The sequence below is a fragment of the Corylus avellana genome, chromosome 8, assembly GCF_965113065.1.
Source record: "Corylus avellana chromosome 8, dhCorAvel1.hap1.2, whole genome shotgun sequence".
Lineage (NCBI taxonomy): Eukaryota > Viridiplantae > Streptophyta > Magnoliopsida > Fagales > Betulaceae > Corylus > Corylus avellana.
This window is the reverse complement of record NC_142497.1, coordinates 4,586,224-4,606,953: the sequence shown is the minus strand read 5'-3', so window position 1 is coordinate 4,606,953 and position 20,730 is coordinate 4,586,224. Positions and strand designations below refer to the sequence as shown.

General features: G+C 36.0%; 2 protein-coding genes across 2 annotated transcripts; both read right to left on the bottom strand.

Annotated features, from left to right (window-relative positions):
• Positions 1-79: 79 nt before the first annotated feature.
• LOC148583995 (uncharacterized) lies at positions 80-1,588 on the bottom strand. The gene has a single exon (XM_088519097.1). It carries the CDS (start codon positions 1,586-1,588, stop codon positions 80-82), a length of 1,509 nt encoding a protein of 502 aa, XP_088375223.1.
• A 6,068-nt stretch (positions 1,589-7,656) lies between these two features.
• On the bottom strand, positions 7,657-11,886 carry LOC132162766 (TMV resistance protein N-like). The gene is made up of 5 exons (XM_088519096.1): positions 11,336-11,886; positions 9,709-10,783; positions 9,297-9,593; positions 8,374-9,201; positions 7,657-8,283 (listed from the first exon to the last, which is right to left on the bottom strand). Exons 1-5 carry the CDS (start codon positions 11,878-11,880, stop codon positions 7,657-7,659), a joined length of 3,372 nt encoding a protein of 1,123 aa, XP_088375222.1. The 5' UTR covers positions 11,881-11,886.
• Positions 11,887-20,730: the final 8,844 nt, after the last annotated feature.

Genomic DNA, 20,730 nt, shown 5'->3' with positions numbered 1-20,730 from the left:
GTGGATTGTCTAGGAGCTGTCCCCACTGTAATCGGAAGGGAGATGAGTCCCATTGGCTGGACTTGTTCTCCAGCAAACCCTACCAATGGTGAATCAAACGTTGGATCCTGTCTCGGTCGACTCCCATCTGTTTGAAGACCGGCCAATATAAAATGTCGGCCAAACTACCATTGTCCACCAAGACTCGGTGGATTTTATGGTTGGCAACTATTAGCGTAACTACTAACGCATCATCATGGGGGAATATTACCCCCCTTTCGTCCTCTTTAGAGAAGGATATAGCCATTACCTCCTTCTTTGCTACCTTTGAAGGTCTTCCTATTGATAGCACTTCGTCATCAGCCTTTGTTCTCCTCACGTAAGCTTTTCTACTAGAAATTCCTTCGCCAGCCAGTCCTCCATAAATGGTGTGGATCTCCCTTACTACATCCTGATGGCGAGGCTGATGGACTTCCCGGTCTCGTCTCGGTTTTGCCTGCTGATTGTGCATCGGTTCAACATACCGATCTTCTCTTGACCTTACTTCTCGGTTTCTTGGAGCTTCTCGGTTTCCCTCTAGTAACTGAAGATCTTCATTCCTTCGTGGATTCCTCTCACCTGCTAGGAATTTCACCAACTTCCCGTTTCTGATGTGATTCTCAATCTCCTGCCTCAAGGTTATGCACTCCTCAGTTAAATGACCATGGTCACGATGATACTTGCAGTATTTCTGAGGATCACGTCTCTTAGGGTCGCCTTTCAACTTTCTTGGCCATTTAAAGGCAGGATCCCTTCTTATCTCCATGAATACCTCAGTCATGCTAGTATTCTGTGGAGTGAACTTCGTGCTCTGCAATTTTCGAGGGTCCATCCTTGGGTATGATGGGACCACCTTCTCCGACTTTTTCACATTCTTTTCTTCCTTCTTTCCAACACTAGCCGGTGCTATCTTCCCCATACTACTCTTGGCTTCAATTTCTTCCCTCTGGTTCTTCATGAGAGCCTTGACGGTTTCTTCTTGATTAATGTACTCATCAGCCTTTTTCATGAACTGACTTAGAGTCACTAACTTAGTACTTTTTGACAGTTCGGCCATCAATGGCCCTTCTGCCCTTACCCCGTGCATTAAAGCATAAAGTACTGTCCGCTCATTCGGATTTTCAATCATCAACTTCTCCAGGTTGAATCTGAGCATAAATTCTTTTAACGACTCCTCCTTTCCTTGAACAAGGGACAACAAATAAGCTGGATTCTTCTTTCTTTTTCGGGTAGCCAAAAATTGACTTAAGAAGAGGCGCCCAAGAGTCTTGAAATCATCTATTGAATTGGGTGGAAGTTTGCGGAACCAATCTTTAGCTACTCCAGCTAAAGTTAGGGAAAAAGCCCTACATGAAATTGCGTCTGGGGTCCCATGAAGAATGAAATGTGCACGAAGACTTTCCATGTGGTTCGTTGGATCCCCGGTGCCAACATAGAGATTAACTCGGGGCATTTTGAATTTGTCAAGGAGAGGAAAATTCATGACCCGAGGGGTGAAGGGAAGATTTGTGTTTTCCATGAGTTCCCCTGAATTGGATTGATCTCCGCCATCAGCTATTTGACGGGCCATTTCTTCGCATTTCTTCTTAAGCTCCTGCACGTCAGCATTAACGTTGCTCTTGTTATACCCATCAGTGTGACGGTCCTCCTGGCGAACAGACTACTCCCTTCGAGATCTAGTATGACGAGACCTTTCGGGGTTTGTTTGCTGGCTATCCCTTTCGTTCTGGACAGTATTATGATGGCTGGCTTGAGCTGAACTCACGTCGTCTTCGTATTCAAAACCTCAGGGCCTCTTTCCCCTACGGATTTCAGCGCATCTCTCCTTCTCGCGCCTCTCTTCATGCCTTTTGGTCCTCCTTTCCTCCCGCTCTTGATCCCTTCGGCTATTTCAGCCTTCGGCAATCGTGAGCCTTGTGGCGAGGTCTTCGTTCTGCTTCTGCAAAGCCTTCATGGATTCAGTCATCTGCTTCATGAAATCGGCTAACTCAAGAGGAGCTCCAGTAGCCCTATGAGGTATGTTGGGCTGTCGCACGGATTGGGAGCGTGTATTCACCATACCGGAAATTTGATCAAATGAATGAAACTTGAGGAATGAAGTCGTTCCCACAAATGGCGCCAAACTGTTGATACAGTTTTTCAGGATGGTGACGTGGCACGCCTTGAGGTGGTACAGACAGCCTCATGGATGCTTCAGGCTACACACAGAAAAGAACAAATAGGATTAGAGCCCCCGGTGGTGTCCCGGCAGGGGAGCTCCGATGCCTAAGTTAGAAAGTGAGGAAAGAGTGTTTAAGCAGCCAAAGTTTTCAGAGCCAAGATTGCGCTTACCTTTGATTGAAATTGAGACTTGTATTTATAGGCATGGAGTAGAACTTGCTTCCCGCACATCTCGGGATCCTATCCCTAAATATCTGTTTCGCAGTTATTTGATAAGAGTAGGAATCCTGAGACATGTGATAAGGTTTTTGTTTGAAGTTTAAACAACCTTTTGAATTTGAATAATAGCTTATCCCGCTTGTATAGGGGTTGTTTGCAGGTGGATAACCTTTTATGTTGTAACAAGCTTTTTTGAATGTGAGATAATGTTCTTTGGGATGAGTTTGAATATTTGCATATCCTTAACTGTAAAATGGCAGTTTCACCCTTGGCACTCGACTTATTTGCTTTCGGAGTGGTGTCTCGGATCGGACATCTGATACCTACCGAGGAGTAGTCTCGGTTTCGAAAAATCGAGACCGCCTCGGTTTATGAAGCCTTCTCGGGAAAAGCTTGTCCGAGGCCTTGTCAGGTATTCCGTGTAGCTTAGATCGGGTTTGGGGCCCGTTGGGTTTTAATAGTAGATCCATGGCCCAACAAGCACAAAGAGCCCACAACACGCCATGTTTTCTGGCTTTCCCATTCAACACGGTTTTAAGTCTCTTTTCTAGTCAAAAAGCAGAGTAATTAAAATAGTGTAAGAATCAAAGAAGAAACACTAGCTTTGCATCATTAATGCTTTTCACAGCAATTAAAAGCTTATTATTAAAAACTTTAACTTGTGGGTTACGAAATTGAATGGGTCCCATTAGAAATTGGTCTAATCTGGTTATCAAACTCATTCCCAGACATTGTTGATATTTCTTCTAGGCTGCTATGACTCTAGTTTCTTCATTCGTGACCAGAACAAATCAGGTGTACATATAAAATAGTAGTTAGTCATTAAAGCAAAACGCAAACAATATTTAAAATCAAACAATTAGTTAAAATATTAAACTGACCTACAATTTTCGCGCAATATCGCTATCGAGAGTAATGTTAAAAGCTTCTTTTAAGTTTTTTTTTAAGAATGATGCGACTTAAAATAACTATTGGACTTGTGATTAATTATTATTGAATTTTAATCAAATAATAATTTTAAGAGTAACATCATTTTTTTAGGGACACAAAAGGGACTTATGAAATTACTCTTGCATTGCCATCTTGAACTAGGGATGCAACTAGGCTCATAGTAGATGTTAGGACAATTTTCCTATTGGCATGGACGGGAACTAGGATTTTTTTTTTTTTTTTTTTTGTGGGGTCTGAACTTTTACACACACACACATATATATATATATATATATGATCCTCTATGTGTGTTCGCGCATTTATGTAAAATTAAATTTGACAAAAAAAATTCTAATAATCAAAGTAAATATTCAAGATTTTAATATAACGGTGTCATAAATACATAATAATATAAACTAATGGAAAAATAAAATACACACAATTAATAAGGTCTAAGAAAAATGAGCAACTGCGGTCATACAAGCCATTCCAACATACAGCATGAGCGTATTTTTGCTTCCAAAAACCCTTTGTTCAGAAATCAATTCGCTGAATCAAAAGTTTTGGTGGGGACACTAATCAAATCCATCTCGAATTCATTGGATGAGTTGGAAGAGACTGGGAACACCAAAGGCACAAGGAGGGATGGGGTTTAGAAATCTTCATTGCTTCAACAAAGCTTTGCTTGCAAAGCAATATTGGAGATTATGGGAGAACATGGACAGTTTGGTGGCTCGGATTATGAAAGCAAAATATTACCTAAATTGTACGGTACTTAAGGCGAATTTGGGTAATAAGCCGTCATTTGCTTGGCGGAGTATAATTAATTCAAGGGATCTTGTGAAGGAAGGTTTGATATGGCGAATTGGAAATGAGAATAATGTTTGAATTTGGAGAGACAAATGGTTACCAATCCCGAGTACGTACAAGATCCAATCTCCTACGGCTATTTTGAACGAGGAGGCTAGGGTAAGTGAGTTAATAGAGCAAGACATACAATGGTGGAATATAAGCTTTCTCAAACAGATTTTTAATGAAGAAGAGATGCAGGCAATCCAATCTATACCAATTAGCTTAACAAATCAGCCAGATGTTCAAATATGGAGGGCTACTGCCAAGGGAGAATTTACTGTATGTAATGCGTACCACCTGGCCAATGAGGTAGAAAATCAAGCAAAGGCTGAAAGTTCGGATTATAAGAGAGAGAGCAAGGTTTGGAATGGAATTTGGTCTATGAATGTTCCAAATGCATGGAAAAATTTTATGTGGAGGGGATGCCAAAATCTTCTCCCTACAAGAGAGAATCTGGTTAAGCGTAAGGTTATTAAGGAGCTGTGGTGTCCAGTTTGCAATCTGGAAGCTGAAACCATTTTCCATGTTTTATGGGAATGCCCTTCTGCGAAGGATGTGTGGGGGGCTAGCAAAAAGATTTTTCAGAAGCAAGGTTGCATGGAATCTGATTTTTTCCATCTAGCGGAAGATTTTTGCCAGCAGTGCAATAAGGAAGACTTTAAACTTTTTGTGGCAATTGCTCGAAAAATTTGGCTTCGAAGGAACAAGCTCGTCCATGATGAGATTTTCTCCCATCCAGATGATATTGTAAGTGAGGCAAAAGTAGCCATAGAAGACTTATCATCAGTGCACCAACAAAATGGTTTACAAATTAATGAAACAGAGAGAAAGAGTACCAAAGTATGGAAACAACCCCTTGAGGGATGGGTGAAAGTCAATTGCGATGCGGCGTTGGATAGTACCAGAGGGTGCTTTGCAATGGGCATTGTCGTGTGAGACCACAAAGGGAAGGTGAGGGTAGCACAATGCTTATACAGGAGGGTTACGGTAGTACTTGCAGTGGTTGAAGCAATGGCTAGCTTCTATGGGGTTAAACTCTGCAAGGAGAAAGGATTTCATAAAGTATGGCTAGAGGGTGATGCAAGAATGGCTAGAGGGGGCTCTGAATTCCAGAACCCCCAACAATAGAGGCAAATACCACAGCACATACACTTGCAAAGGATGCTCTTAATTGTGCTAAGGATAGGATTTGGGAAGGAGTAATCCCTGCAAGCATCAACTTAGTTGTAAACCATGAGATGCCATGAGATGGTGGTTTTACATGGATAGTACCAATGGAACTCTTATGCTCTGTTTTTGATTGCACCCATAGAGCTTTTGCTCTATTTTGATTTTTCTCAATGAAAGTTATCGTCAATTTCAAAACAAAAAAAAAAAAAAAAAAAAAAGGAAAAAGAAAAAGAAAAATGAGCAACTTTTTAGGAATCAACATTATCTTAAGGGATTTCTTAGAAACAAATCAAACACAATCAAGTATTAGTTGAATGCTTTTAAAAAAAAAAAAAAAAAAAAAAATTGAATTAGAAGAAGAAACGAAAGAACACAACTAAAAAAAGTTAACTATTTTGTTGCATTTTAATTAGTACATCGGCTGAAAAAAGCATGTCTAGTTTTCACGTTGCCAAATAAATTTCAGTTCTACTACACTAATAAATTTCACACCTACCTCTTAAATACTCTAATTAATTTTAGTATTCTATTTTATTTGTCAATTTTTTTATAGGTAATTTATTTATTTATTTTTTTTGTAAAGTGTTAGTGTTGCTAGTAAAAATGTATATGATTATTTACGATTCCAGAATCACCAGTGGAATCAAAATCTTTGCTATTGGGACTCCTCTACTCCATAGTCATTCCGATTACAAGATTTACATCTTGAATCCTTGTTGTCTTCCCTCGACTCCTTAAACTATGGGTTCCATAAACGGAATCCTCAAATCCTTGAAGGAAAGACAGAACAGTAAATTTATCTGTAAGAACAGAGAAATGACAAAATAACTATGAGTTAATGAATGGATAAACCAAACTAAAATTACATAACACCCTCCTAAATAAATATAATATAAAACCCTTTTTCTTCTCTCTTATTATTATTATTGTTATTGTTTTTTTTTTTTTTTTTTAAGTCAAAAAATAAAACCAATACCAGCCCTTCACATGTTTGGATCCAAGAAAAGCTTTTTTTTAACAAATATGTAAGTATCCTATGGTGTCAAGGACCGTTCTCAACATCACCTTGCTAAACAAAAATAAATAACTCAAACCGGCAAGCTTTCTTCTACCCTAGAAATAATTCAAAACTTCGCTAATTAAGCACCCTATGATTTGATATGGAAAATAGCAGAAACAAGCAAACATGATGAAGATGAAGAATTTGACTTGCATATTAAAATTATAAGAGTTACCAATATGACATGAATAACAATCACAGTAGGTGGTGCTTCAAATTATTATACAAGTGAATGAATCTACTTGTTGGCAGAAATGTGGACTCTGCAGCAACTCCAATATATCCTCTGCAGTCCATTAACCTGCATGTTATAAGCAGTAAAACTTGTAAATTGGAGTCTTGAGGTATGATGCTACACGCTGTTCAAAATGGCAATGTGTGGATGAATGGCATTATGAAATCAGGTTTCAAAATATCTCTTAGTCCCAAGCCTAGCCAACAAAAGCAAAGACAAATTAAATCCATACAGTACGAGTACAACCTACTTCACCATGTACCCATATTAAGTTATTCACATGTCCTATTTTCTGGTTTTCCAAAAAATTTAACCTAATTACACCACTGGACCAGTGAACAAGAAGCTGACAATATAAAAGATCTGGCCAACAAGGCATACCATAGAAAACCAACATCCTGGAATTATCTTAATAAATATCTATTGCCACCAGGTCATACTCTTTCAGTATAAATCACTATTTATAACAATCTAAACCGTGAATCGTATGGCACAAGCAAAAGCATTAGTAATACATAATAGAGAATAAAGAAATGCACAAGGGACTATGATGAAAAAATTTGCTTCTTCCATGATGACAATGGTAGAAAAGTGGATTGGCATTTGGCAATCATTTTTTAAATGCAAAAATCTTAAAGAAGCTTGACAGGGGTTTTGGCAACAAGATTTCAGGAAACGGCTTAAGCAACTGGGGAATGGCATCTAAAGACTCACCAAAGAGGCAAAGAGTGTCGGAACACCGCCAAAGACTTCTTTTCTGCTTTATTCAAAATAAAAACACCAAAAAACCACCATTTTTGGCCTTCGCTACCTCGCTCTTCATTCGTGTGCTTTGCTTCTCCTTTTCTTTGTCAGTTCGAATCTAATCCTCTGGAATGGAAACGTCAACGTTTTTTGTTTTCTCTTAATGCCCATTAACCTTTTTCCTATGAGTCGAATATTATACCTTTTGCTTTTTTTCAAAAGATGCAGACCATAAACCGACACAATTGGATTCTGATGATGAACTTCTTCAATAATAATTAAAAGGAATAATAGGGCCGTCTACAAAGAGCGATGAATTTCCGTTGAAATCCATATGAGAAAAGAAATCCTCACAACTTTTGAAATCCAAAGCAGAAGAAATGCTGTTCAGAACTTGGTACAACTCTGAAGCATCACGTATTAGACGCATCCCACACTCCTTTACCTTAACATTCAGGCTGCCTGTTGTAATTGAAGCCTCCAGGGATCTCCGTCCATCCAAAACGTGAGACAAACTTCTCCGCATGAGCCGCTTAAATGGTATATACACCCAAAATCTGTTTGGCCCAACAGAAGGGACTCCAGGGGCACAAAGGACAAACGGTTCTGTAGCATCAACTCCATCGTCTTGATATTGAAATTGACAAACAAAGTTGGGAAAATTACAATTACTGCCATCAAATGTTGTAGAATTCGAATTCCCATGCTCATCGACCTCTCTTGGATGAGTGAGAGGGACAGGGCCATGAAATTCATAACCAATTAAAAGAGCATACCCCTTCCCAGACAACCACCTAGTTGAGCCCAAATTAGTGCTTTTATCATCGTTGAACCACTCTGGGATGCTTGATTCCACCAACGCAGGGCCGCATGCTTCAGCATCAAACCCTTCAGACTGTAAAATAAAAACCGAAGAGAGAGATGTTAAGCTATTACAAACAGTGTTATAACTTAATTTAGTGTACGTGTTAAAAAAGAGACTCACAGTTATTTCCTGCCTCCATACAGGACTTTGTGGATGCAGATAGAGGATCTTGAAGGGTTTTCCATCAAAATCAATACCAGCTTGTAGAAAAGAGCAATCAATGCTCCTTAATTTTTCATTTGAAGTCCATATTTCCATTTGCGTATAAAACAACTCCAGCAACGGACAATTTCTTACCCTCAAGAGGCTTAATCCCAATGGAAGCTTCGGCAGTACTTGAAGCGAATTACAATCTGCCAAGTGAAGCTCACAAAGACGAGAAAGTTGAGCCACATCTGGTATTCTCGTAAATTTGTTCCCACTCAGCAATAAATCCTTAAGTGAGGATAAGCAACTAAGATCACTAGGAATTGCTCCATCTGATAGATTGCAATAACTCAAATCTAGTCTTTTTAAAGAGCTTAAAAACAGGTTCATCGTGATTAGCTTTAGTCTTGAGCAGTTACATACCTCGAGACTTTCAAGAGACGACAACCTCATAAATGATAGTGATAACTCTTCTATGGCAGTCCCGCCCAAAAAAAGACATCGCAAAGATGTCATATTACCCACACTATCTGGAATTTTGATGAGTCCTGAACAGCTAGAAAGATCAAGAATTTCAAGAGTTTTCAGGCAGATCTCGTCAGGAAGACACTTAAGCTGTCTGCAACATCGTAGATTCAACTCTTTAAGCCGACTTAGACATCCAATGGATGGGTGGACCTTGGACAAATTAAAACAACCAAAAAGAAATAGTGTCTCAAGATTTGGGACTTCGCTCAAATCTGGTGTCTCGATCAACTTTCGAGAAAAACTTAGGTCAATGTATGTCAATTTTTTACAACTCTGTTACAGACAATAAATAGTTAGATAAAATGAGTAAGAGTGAAGGGACTAAGAAGAATAAGAATAAATTAAATATGCATAAGCCAAAATCTTACCTTCTTTCCAATCCACAGTTCCTTGATGGAGCTGACAGGCATTTTGAGCACAACAAGATTGTCGAATTGGAAATTTTCCGGCAAGGATTTGGAAGGATATCCCCAAATTTCCAGGATGCTTAACTCATTGCTCATGAAATTCAAAGGATTTCCATTAAATTCCAGATTAGTGTGTCCATTATTGCCCCTAATCTCAAGCACTTTCAAATTTTTCATCTTTGAGAAGGCTTCAGCATCTATTCGCTCTTTTTTCTGTAAAGGAAGTTTTAGGACAATGCCTCTAACCGCATCAGTTCCCTAATAACCAACAAAAATTAAATTAGTAAATATGGTGGAAATATTTGACAAATACTTAGAAGAATCAGTATCAAAAATGTACTTCTCTATGCTTGTGTCAAGACTAACCACTTACACTATCATTTTTCAATACTCTAATGACATCCTCTTCACGCCACAATCTACTGCGTTTGCCAAGCTCCGCAGACTCATCATGAACTATTTTTTGACCCATTTTTTGTAACAAATCATGCATCCCCAATATTCCGATCTCTGAGATGGTTATAAGAGATTTCTCCACAAGAACATTCAAATTGATGTTCGGATAGCAACCCAAAGCTTCTAGTTTGTATATGAAGTATTGTTTGTGTGCGTATGCTCCATTGAAGAAACATGCAATATCTAAAAACAAATTTTGCTGCGAATTCTCTAATCCATGATAACTTATTTTTAGTCTATCCAAAATTTCTGCATTGGGATTTTCTCTTAGTAGATCCCTGACACTCTCCAATGCATTCAATTCTCTACCACGCGATAATTTACCAAAAGCATTTATAGCTAAAGGAAGGCCATCAGCGTAATTCACAATTTCCTTAGACAATTGCTCAAATTTTTTTTCAGGATGGGGTTTCTTGAAGGCTTTCAAACTAAAGAGTTTTAAAGTTTCAGCATCATTCAGCACCTTAACCTCATAGATCTTATCCACATATTCGCTCAGCAAATGTTGATCCCTGCTTGTTATAATGATTCTACTCCCTTGACCAAACCAATCGTGTCTCTTTGCTAATGCTTCTAGTTTTTCTCCATCCACATCGTCAAGAACAATAAAAACCTTTTGAGTACGTAGTCTGCTCCTTATCTCTTTGCTTGGATTGCAAATATCTATTTCTCTTTCCTTTAGGATATGAGAAATAAGATGTTTTTGTAGATCAACTAGACTAAGAGATCTAGTTTCTTCAATAAAGCAACTAGCATCAAATTTATGAGAAACTTCTTCATAAATGGCTTTTGACAGAGTTGTTTTGCCAATTCCTCCCATCCCCCAAATCCCTAAAATGCGAACTTCATCCAATTCTATACTAAGTAAGGCCATAATTTCCTCTACACGGGGTTTTATTCCAACAAATTCCTCGGAAACAAATGAGAAGTTAGAAGTTCTCAATCCATCAGATATACTATTACAAATTTCTTTGATAACGCTTGATTCGTACCTGTAAGAAATATAGATCAGCTATGGCCATAGAGAGAAAAAACTCAAAATAAGTTACAATGTTAGGCTGCATTCATCAGAGGAATGAAAATTATTAATTTATGATGTAGCACCATAATTAAGGTTTGAATGTTTGATTTGCTCTGTTCATCATGCGGTCTAATAAAAAACCATGTTTTATCACCTGACTATAAAACTTCAATGGTTTGAGAGTGTGCCTAATATACACAGGAAAAGAAAGATGCTTCTGTCACACAATTAATATACACAGCTAATTGTTGGTGAGGCAAAAAAACAAAGACTAGAAGTTTCATCGGAGTTGGCAAAAATTAAAAATTTCCCCAAGTCCAAACAAATTGAAAGTTGGTGTCATTCTGTTGGACTAGGAAATTAAATAAAATTTCGCATGTTAATCCATGGGAGAGTCCGCCAAATTTTAGTGTAGTAAATCATGATGAAGATACAAATTTAGAACAAAATTTGATTATTTTGCAGAAACTTTTAATTAACTTATTGATGCTCACGCTGAAAGAAGAAAAGACTTTAATGTTACCTATCGCTATCAATGAGTCGATGCCATCCGGAGATCTTGCTCACTTCTCTCAAAGCAGCTCTCCACTTTGACATCATCTGAATGTCAACCTTGGGATCTTTTTCATGCCTACCAAAAGCTTCTGCAAAAGTTCCCCTCTCGCTTCCTACATCGGATGGATTCACATGGTAGAAAATAGGAAAAACTCTAAGCCCCGGGCATTTGACCATCTCGGCAAGTTCATCGAGACACCATTTAGAGAATGCGTAGTTTTTAGAGATAACGGCGATCCCACACTTGGATTGTTGTATTGCTTTTGGAAGCTCATCAGAAATATATTTTCCTCGCTCGAGTTTCTCAACGTCTCTAAACACGAAAAGGCCTTTCCGTTGCAAAGCATCATGGAGATGGTCGCTAAAACCATAGCGAGTGTCATCCCCGTAGAAACTGAGGAAAACATCATATCTCTGTGGAGATGTTGAAGAAGAAGACGAAGAGACTATGTCAGTACTCGTGGACGCCATCGAAGAAGATGAAGAGACTATGTCAGTACTCGTGGACGCCATCGAAGAGACACAAGCTGGTCTTCTCTTTTTTAGCAAAACATCATATCTCTCTGGAGATGTTGAAGAAGAAGACGAAGAGACTATGTCAGTACTCGTGGATGCCATCGAAGAAGATGAAGAGACTACGTCAGTACTCGTGGACGCCATCGAAGAGACACAAGCTGGTCTTCTCTTTTTTAGCAAAACATCATATCTGTGTGGAGATGTTGAAGAAGAAGACGAAGAGACTATGTCAGTACTCGTGGACGCCATCGAAGAGACACAAGCTGGTCTTCTCTTTTTTAGCAAGTAGATCATGATGCCAATAACCAAAATACACACCAAATTAAAGCAAATCATCATTGTTAAAAGCAATGCCATAATTTGCAGATTTTGAGAATAGGCTGGATCAGTTTCTGTAACAAGGTTTCTGGCCCTGGGTATTGTTTATATTGAAAAGGCTTTCCGCGTTGTGAAAAAGCGGTCAACATATATAAATATAATTAAGGAAACTTGCAGGTTACTCACCATTAATGCTCCCTCTCTTGTCCACGAAAGTAGAAGGAAATGTCGTGTAAATTTAGTTGGATTCGGGGTCCACCAATTAAGGTAATTATTTTGCCGTACTTGAAGTTTCTTGGAAATTACAAGCGCTTTATCTTAGCTTGGCTACCATCTTTTTTTTTTTTCTTTTTTTTTGTGTTAAATCCCACCCCATCCCTTTACATTCTCTCACATTTTATCGTATTATTCATTTCAATTTTTTTTTAAAAAAAAAAAAAAAACTTACTTTTATATCAAATTATTCATTTTTTATATTATATTATTTACCTTTTATTATTATTCAAATAAAAAAATTACTACAAAATAAATTTTTTTACTTTTCAATGTCATTATTTCATTTTTTCATATCAATTATTATTATTATTATTATTATTTTGTTTACACATAAACAGTGCGGTGGGGGGGGGGAGGGGGTGGTGTTTAACAAACACCCCCTTGCTTCACTTATATTTTGGTTACTATATATAATTATTATTAATATATTTTATTTAAAGTAGGATGTCACAATATTGTTTTATGTGATTGTGATGATCTTCAGTCTCATGTTAGGCTCATAGTACATCTTGTGTAAATTGTAATTACTCAGATAAACTTTTTTCTTTTTCTTTTTTTTTTCTTTTTTGTTTTTTCAACAATGGGACAAGAGTTATACAGTCAAATACAAATAAAATAGAGTGGGCTTTCCAACAACAAAATTCAAACGAAAAAGTCAATATAAAAATGGTAATAGAAACAAACGGTAGGCAATTGAATCAAAAAGAATCCAGACCTTTCCAAGGGTCCCACGAAGTGGCATACAAAGGCAAAAAATTATTATTATTAATAATTTTTTTTTTTTCAAAATAAAGAAATTTGTAGGCCTAACTCATATCATAAAACCGGTTTCATAAGAGAGGGTTGGACATTCCTTATAAACATGCCCAAGATTTTGTCCACAAGCAATGTGAGATTATTTCTCAACACTCTCTCTCACGTACAGGCCAGTATTTTTTCTTGGTTCTTGTCACAGGGTAAGTAGTGTGGGCTTCATTAATCCTGTGGTAGGCTCTAATATTATGAAGAAATTTGAGAGCCTAACTCATCTCATAAAACCGATTCTATAAGAGAAGGTTGCCCATTTCTTATAAACATGTCCAAGATCTTGTCCACAGACAATATGAGATGACAAATTATTCAAAGTAAGATGACAAATTATTTTATGTTACTGTGATGATCGATCTTTTAGGCTCATAGTAGATACACAATAAAACCATATCATATGACCAATAAAACAACAACATAATATGAAAAGGGAAAATTACTTGGAAGTAGGCCTGGGTATCGGTCAAAACGGTCCGGTTAAGGACCTTATCGGTTGTTAACCGATAATTTTCGGTTAAACGGTTTATTAACCGATACCGAACCAATAAGAATTTTAATCGATAATTTCGGTTAAAACAGTACATGGTTAAACGGTCCGGTTAAACCGGTTAACCGATTTAACCGAGAGCTTTATATTGATTTATTTTGTTGGGCCAAAAACTAAAAATGAGTTTTTTTTACTTTTGAGAGCCCAAATACTTTTTGTTGGGCTAAAATAACTTATTAAAAATGAGTTGTTTTAGGGACCAAATACTTTTTGTTGGGACCCAAATATCTGTTTTTTTGGCTAAAAATTGAAGTTTTTTTATATTGATCAACTTCAACTTTTTTTTTTTTTTTTTTTTATATTATAAAATACATTTTTCCAAAACAAATGGACTAATTAACATAATGAATGCTAATTAGACTAGCCAAACTAGTTAATGAAAAATGCTTTTACCAAAGGCAAAGAAATCCCATCACCATCACTTAAAAAAAAAACATCAAACTTACCCAAACCCAAATTAAAATAAAATTCATTAATGAATAATAAACAAAGTATTAACTAATTAAAGTCACTTAGCAAAAGGAAAATAAGTCATGGGCAACACCATTACACAAATTCGGAAACCTGTGTCACTTGTGGGAATTTGGAAACCTCTCCAAAAGACTAAATGGCGCCGTTTTGGGACTAGGACTAAAAAATAAAAAATAAAAAAAATAAAAAAAAAAATATGGTTTCTTATCGGTTAACCGATAAGAACCTCTTAACCGGACCGGACCGAATTCCGGTATACTTTTTTTAACCGATAAGGATATCGGCATATCGGCTACGGTTTATATCGGTTCGGTCGAAGCCGGTAGACGGCCGGTTAAACGGTAACGGTTAATTTGCCCACCCCTACTTGGAAGTTGCAATGTCCCTAGCTTTAAGCAATTCCCCAGCTTTCGGCGTAGTGAAAAAGCCGTCAACTCAAGGAAGGTTGGAGGTTACAACTAAGCAATAAAAGAAAGTTGTCTTCACATTGCTTTTGTGTAGCTTTTTTTTTTTTTTTTTTTTTTTTAAATTTTTATTTTCTTTAAATATGGAATGAAAATGAAATTTCACGAGCATAAAACTTTTACAACACAGATCATAAAACTCTGAAAATATGCTTCATGTTTCCGTTAATCCGTGTACAATTACATTTAAGGAACAAATATGTTTCGTGCTGACTAGATCTAGGACCTGAGATTGCTTTTGTGTAGTTGGTCGGCTTCTTTTCTTTGCAGATATGTTCATCATAGCCAACGGGTGAGGTTTTTTATTGAAAAATGTTAGGCTTACCAATAAAGTTTTTAAAATGTTTTTTACAATATGATGTGTCATAATATGATTGAGTTTTTCAAAAGTTGAATTTATCTCATTTTCAATCGTATTGTGCCACATCATGTTTTTATTAGAGGAGAGATAATCATATGTATTTTTTTATTGGTATTTGTTATGAATTTGTTAAATTCCAGTAATAAAAAACCCAATTCTAACTTGATCTCCACTTCTACCTTGATTACCTGTCTTACAATATTTTCAAAATATATATTTTTTATAATTTTTATATTTGCTCAACTGATTTATATTTTCTGATTTTATTCTGTACGTAATATTGTTCATTAATTACTTAATTGTATTTTCTATTTTAACAGGCATTATTTAACTATAAATATACCTTTTTTGTACACAATTTGACACACAAAAATACAAAATTCCATTCAAATTTTGATCTAATATTCCTTTCTGCACAATTTCTAAAATACAGAAACAAAATCTAAGTGATGACAACATTTTGGAAAACAAATGAACTTGTAGATGTGTGTACAACCCCCTACTACTCTAATTCTATATTGATACCACATATGAACTAATGCATGCTTCTTTTTGGATGCATCCAATTTTCTCCTTTTTTCTTCTTCTTCTAGATTTCAAGGACAAGATGAAGTTTGAATTAATTACTGAGATAAACCTATTGTCTACATCCTGTATGCTTAAGATGTCTCCTCTTTTATAATCAAATTTCATTAATTACTACTTATCAAAAAAGAATAAAGAAAAACATTATTACTGATTTGTTGGCCCTGTAATATAAGGTCAAGTGTCTTGAAGCAATTGAGCAGTATGTCCTAAAGCACGAGTTTTTAAAAGCACTATTGCTAAGGGCAAGGAAAGGGCAAAAGGGTATATCAGAGCAATGCAGATGGAAGAATCAAAATCCCAAATTAATGACCCACGCACCAACTACAGAAATGGATGCAAATTCTACACACAATTATCAGACCCACAAAAAAACAAACAGATAAGAGCACAAAGCGGACACAACTAACAACACGTCATGTTTTCTGGCTTTCCCATTCAACGCGGTTTTAAAGTCTCTTTTCGAGTCAAAAAGCAGTACTGTAAAAATAGTGTAAGAATCAAAGAAGAACAGTAGCTTTGCATGATTGCTTTTTACAGTAATTCAAAGCTTATTCTTAAAAACTTAACTTGTGGGTTACGAAATTGAATGGGTCCCATTAGAAATTGGTCTAATCTGGTTATCAAAGCTCATTCCCAGTCTCCCAGACATTGTTGATATTCTAGGCTGCTGGGACTCCAATTTCTACATTCGTGCCCGGAACAAATCAGGTGTACATTAAAATCAAACAATTAAAATCAAACAATAAGTTAAAATATTAAACTAACTACAATTTTTGTGCAATATCCTATTTAGAGTAATGTTAAAAATTTCTCTTGAGTTTTTTAAAGAATGATGTTGCTCTTAAAATTATTATTAGACTTATAATTGATTATGATTGAATTTTAATCAAATAATAATTTTAAGAGCCAAATCATTTTTTTAAAGACACAAGAGTGACACAAAAGGAACTTATAAAATTATTCTGCCATCTAGGGGTGCAACTAGGCTCATAGTAGATGTTAGGACAATTTTCCTGTTGGCATGGATGGAATTAGGATTTTTTTTGTGTTGGGTCTGAACTTTTACACACACATATATATATATAGGGCAGTGTTTTAATATTATTATTATTTTTTTACTATTTATATAATATTTTAATAATATTATATATTATTAAAACACTGGCATGCATGACTATTCATGCACGCCGGTGTTGTCTTAAACATTACTCATATATATGATCCTCTAACGCATTTTTGTAAAATTAGATTTGCCAAAAAAAATCTAATAATTAAAGTAAATATTCAAGATTTTAATATAACGGCGTCATAAATACATAATAATATAAACTAATGGAAAAATAAAATACCCACAATTAATAAGGTATGAGAAAAATTAGCAACTTTGTAGGAATCAACATCATCTAAAGGGATTTCTTAGAAGAGAGCTCCTATGGTCCGGACCTCCTCAAAACAACACTTTTGCAGCACCCAATCAACATATGTCACATCATCATTTCAAGAAAATTGCAAAAAACCAAAATGAAAACAAATGCAGCACCCAATCAACATGTGCCACATCATCATTTCAAGAAAATTGCAAAAAACCAAAATGAAAACAAACACAGCAAATCAAAGTGAAAAAAATATCAAAAAGACCCTTGGCCGCCCGACCCAACAGACCCACAACCAGACCTGGCTGCCGGCCGTAGGTCTGGCCAAACCCACGACGTGGGTCTGGCCGCCTGCCGTGGGTCTGGCTAGACCCACGGCATGGGTCTGGCTAGACCCACGGCGTGGATCTGGCCAGACCCACTGGCCTGGGTCTTGCCGTGACCCACGGGTCTGGCCGGCCGTGACCCGCTGTGACCCGCCGAAATTTGCCTTAAAACTCGATTCTAATGCCCCAAAATCCGTTTTTAATGCTCAAAACTCGATTTTGGATTCAAATTTAAAACTTAAAGGTGGAAGGTTAACCCTTTAGGGATTTATCACCCTAAATGCTAGAAACCGACGCTGGAGAGAGGTGACCCACGGCGTGGGTGGGTTTCTACTAGACCCACGAAGACCCACGGCGCCAGACCCACGCCTTGGGTCTAGGTAGTTTCACGAAGGGGTCTGGCTAGACCCCTTCACCAGTTCTTTCATTTTTTTTTCTTCCTCAAAGAAAATCCAGTGTATTAGGACCTAGGTTATTTTGGTGCATTTTTTGAGTTTTTGCTTAGGTGTCAGTTAAGGATTGGGGGCTGTAAAAGTAGTGTTTTAAGGAGGTACTGACCAAAGTTAAACTCTTCTTAGAAACAAACCAAACACAGTCATGTGTTAGTTGAATGCTTCCAAAAAAAAAAAAAAAAAGACTTAGAAGAAGAAATGAAAGAACACAATAAAAAAGAACTTATCTAATTTAAAAAAAATAAAAAATAAAAAATTAAAGGTGTTGCATTTTAATTAGTATATCAACCGAAAAAGGCACGCCTAGTTTTCACGGTGCCAAATAAATTTCAGTACTACTATACTAATAAATTACACGCCTACATCTTAAACACACTAATTAATTTCAGTATTATTATATTTTATTTGTCATATTTTAATTTTATTTTTTAATTTTTTTTGTAAAGTCTTAGTATTGCTAGTTTCTATAAAGAGTTTCTTATAGGTTTATTTTCAGTTATCGATTATAAAAAGTTTTTTAATTTTAATTTTTTTCCCTCTAGTTGCCTAGTTGGACTAGGCGTCTAGGAGATGACTTAATATTTTTTGAGGTATATCGTGTGGCGGGTGTTAAAACTTTTCTTGGGGGTAAAAACCTTGCCTAGCCCTTATAAGGGCATAATATATATATATAAATTTTTCTTTACAAAGGCTTTAGAAATCCTTGGAGGTGCCATGGACCATCAAGGCATGTTGTAGGCCGCCCCTGCCTGTTGGTGACGTGTCAACACCTACAAGACAATGAACAATGAGGTAGAGAGCTTCTCGGAATGGCCTGACAGGAAATAACTCTAACGCTTAAGTTAATATTATCTGCTTTCATGAGGTTGTAAGAAGATGACAAAGTAATTGAAAATAAGAGAGTGTTCGAATCCTCATACCAGAGGTTCCCTTGGCTATTTATATTGCCTAAGTCTTATTGAAATTGATCCCCTAACTTCACAAATCTCGAGATTAGGGTATGTGAGGTGGCCATGGATGTGACACTGGGCAGTGACATGTCCGAAGGGGGACGTTCCCCATATCCCTCATGTAAGATTATTGGTGAAAACTCGAGGATGACTCAATACAATGTGACACATTATTTTCCTCAATTTTAAGAGCTTCAGAAGTAATGAATTGATTGCATCGGGCCTCACTTGGCTAACATTTAGATGATAGGGACAAGTACTTGGCAATCGACATGAAAAATGAATAAGGATTCGATTCTTAGTCTGTTGTCATCTGTGATCGGCAACCTGCTAGGGGTGAGAATCTCCAATTACAAAATTATCAATTTAATTAACCAAGGCGTGACATTGAATCTAGATCGCTCAACTGGCCCTGGGCTTGAAAGCCGGCATGTTGAAAATGGGACAATTAAATAATTTAAAAAACCAAAAGGTATTCATTACTGTTACCTAATGAAAAAATAGGTTTTTCATTTTGGGCCAGATTGAAAAGACTCAGGGTAAAGTCCAAATATCTCCCTTAAACTACCACCTAATTGACAATGTCCTCCCAAATTTTTAATTGTGACAATGTCTCTCTAAGGCTAGCAAAAAGATAAAAATGTCCATATGTATTCCTCAATAAGACAAAAATACACATATAAATTAAAAATAAATTTTTTAATTTTGTTAAAAGAAAATTTTAATTTTAAAATAATGATTTTCTTTTAAAAAAATTATTTTTAAACGATTTTTTTTTTTTTTGAAAAACGATTTTTTTTAAATGAAATTTTTATTTAAAATAAACATTTTTAAAAAATTTTGATTTAGAAAACGAAAATTGTTTATTTTTTTAGAACAGAAATTTTTATTTTAAAAAGTTATAAAAAAAAAAACAAAACAAAAATGTTAATTTTTTATATAAAAAATCGATTTTTATTTTTTATTTTTTTCTTATACATAGGACTTTTTTTATTTTTTTTATTTTAAATTTGCCACCCTTTGGATTTTTTTTTTTTTAGTTTTAGTTTTTTTAGAAGTTTTAGCATTTTTATTTTATTTTATTTTACTAAGGTTAGTTTTGCCAATGGGGGAACATTAACAATTTTTGATAGTTTAGAATGAACATTATCAATTTGGTGGTAGTTTGATGAGGTACGTGGACTTTCTTCAAAAAATTATTAAAAAAGCTCCTTCTTTTTTTTTTTTTTTCCTGAGATATTGAAAAACTCATTAATTGTAAGAGCACTCTAATTCTCCCACAAACCTGTGCTTGTTATTCCCCAGTTCTGAAGAGTGTATCCAATGCAAACCCAAAAATAGACTTGGGATTAAAGGAACTACCTATTCTTTTTTTAAGACCAAACCCATGTTAATTTATAGGTCTCTTAATGATTTGCTGAATTTGCACTTTGGTGGAGGGAATCCTTTTTGCTTGGAATGTGAGAGATGTGAGAATCCACATTCCTTGGCTTGAAAATGTGGTATTTTTCTAAAATAACAAAAAAGCTGAATTGCTAGTGACTTGAAGTGTATTTCACCAACCGAGTAATGCTAGAAATTTTTTTTATGTTACTTTAAGAATGATGTGGCTTCTAAAATTATTATTAAGCTTATAATCGATCATTCTTAAAGTGATAAAGAAATACTAAAATAACTTATAGAATTACTATGTACCAATCAGGCAAAGTCCATTGTGTGTCGAGAGATCTTAAGACCACAAGTAATTACAAGCAACCTCATTATAAGATGCTATTACTCTTTGTCCTCACCGTGCGATACTTTGAGATTTGTTAGGTATGAATGATGATCAGATCTGGTGCCTCCAATCTAAATCAAGTGTTGGAGGGATGAGGGAGATCATAAGTAGTACTGTTTCACACTACTCAAATACAA

Coding starts and splice junctions, on each gene's coding strand:
- LOC148583995 (XM_088519097.1), bottom strand. CDS start 1,588: ATGGCCCGTCAAATAGCTGATGGCGGAGATCAATCCAATTCAGGGGAA.
- LOC132162766 (XM_088519096.1), bottom strand. CDS start 11,880: ATGGCGTCCACGAGTACTGACATAGTCTCTTCATCTTCTTCGATGGCG. Junction 9,594..9,708: donor GAGTATTGAAAAATGATAGT/GTAAGTGGTTAG, acceptor GTTGGTTATTAG/GGAACTGATGCGGTTAGAGG. Junction 8,284..8,373: donor TATGGAGGCAGGAAATAACT/GTGAGTCTCTTT, acceptor TTTATTTTACAG/TCTGAAGGGTTTGATGCTGA.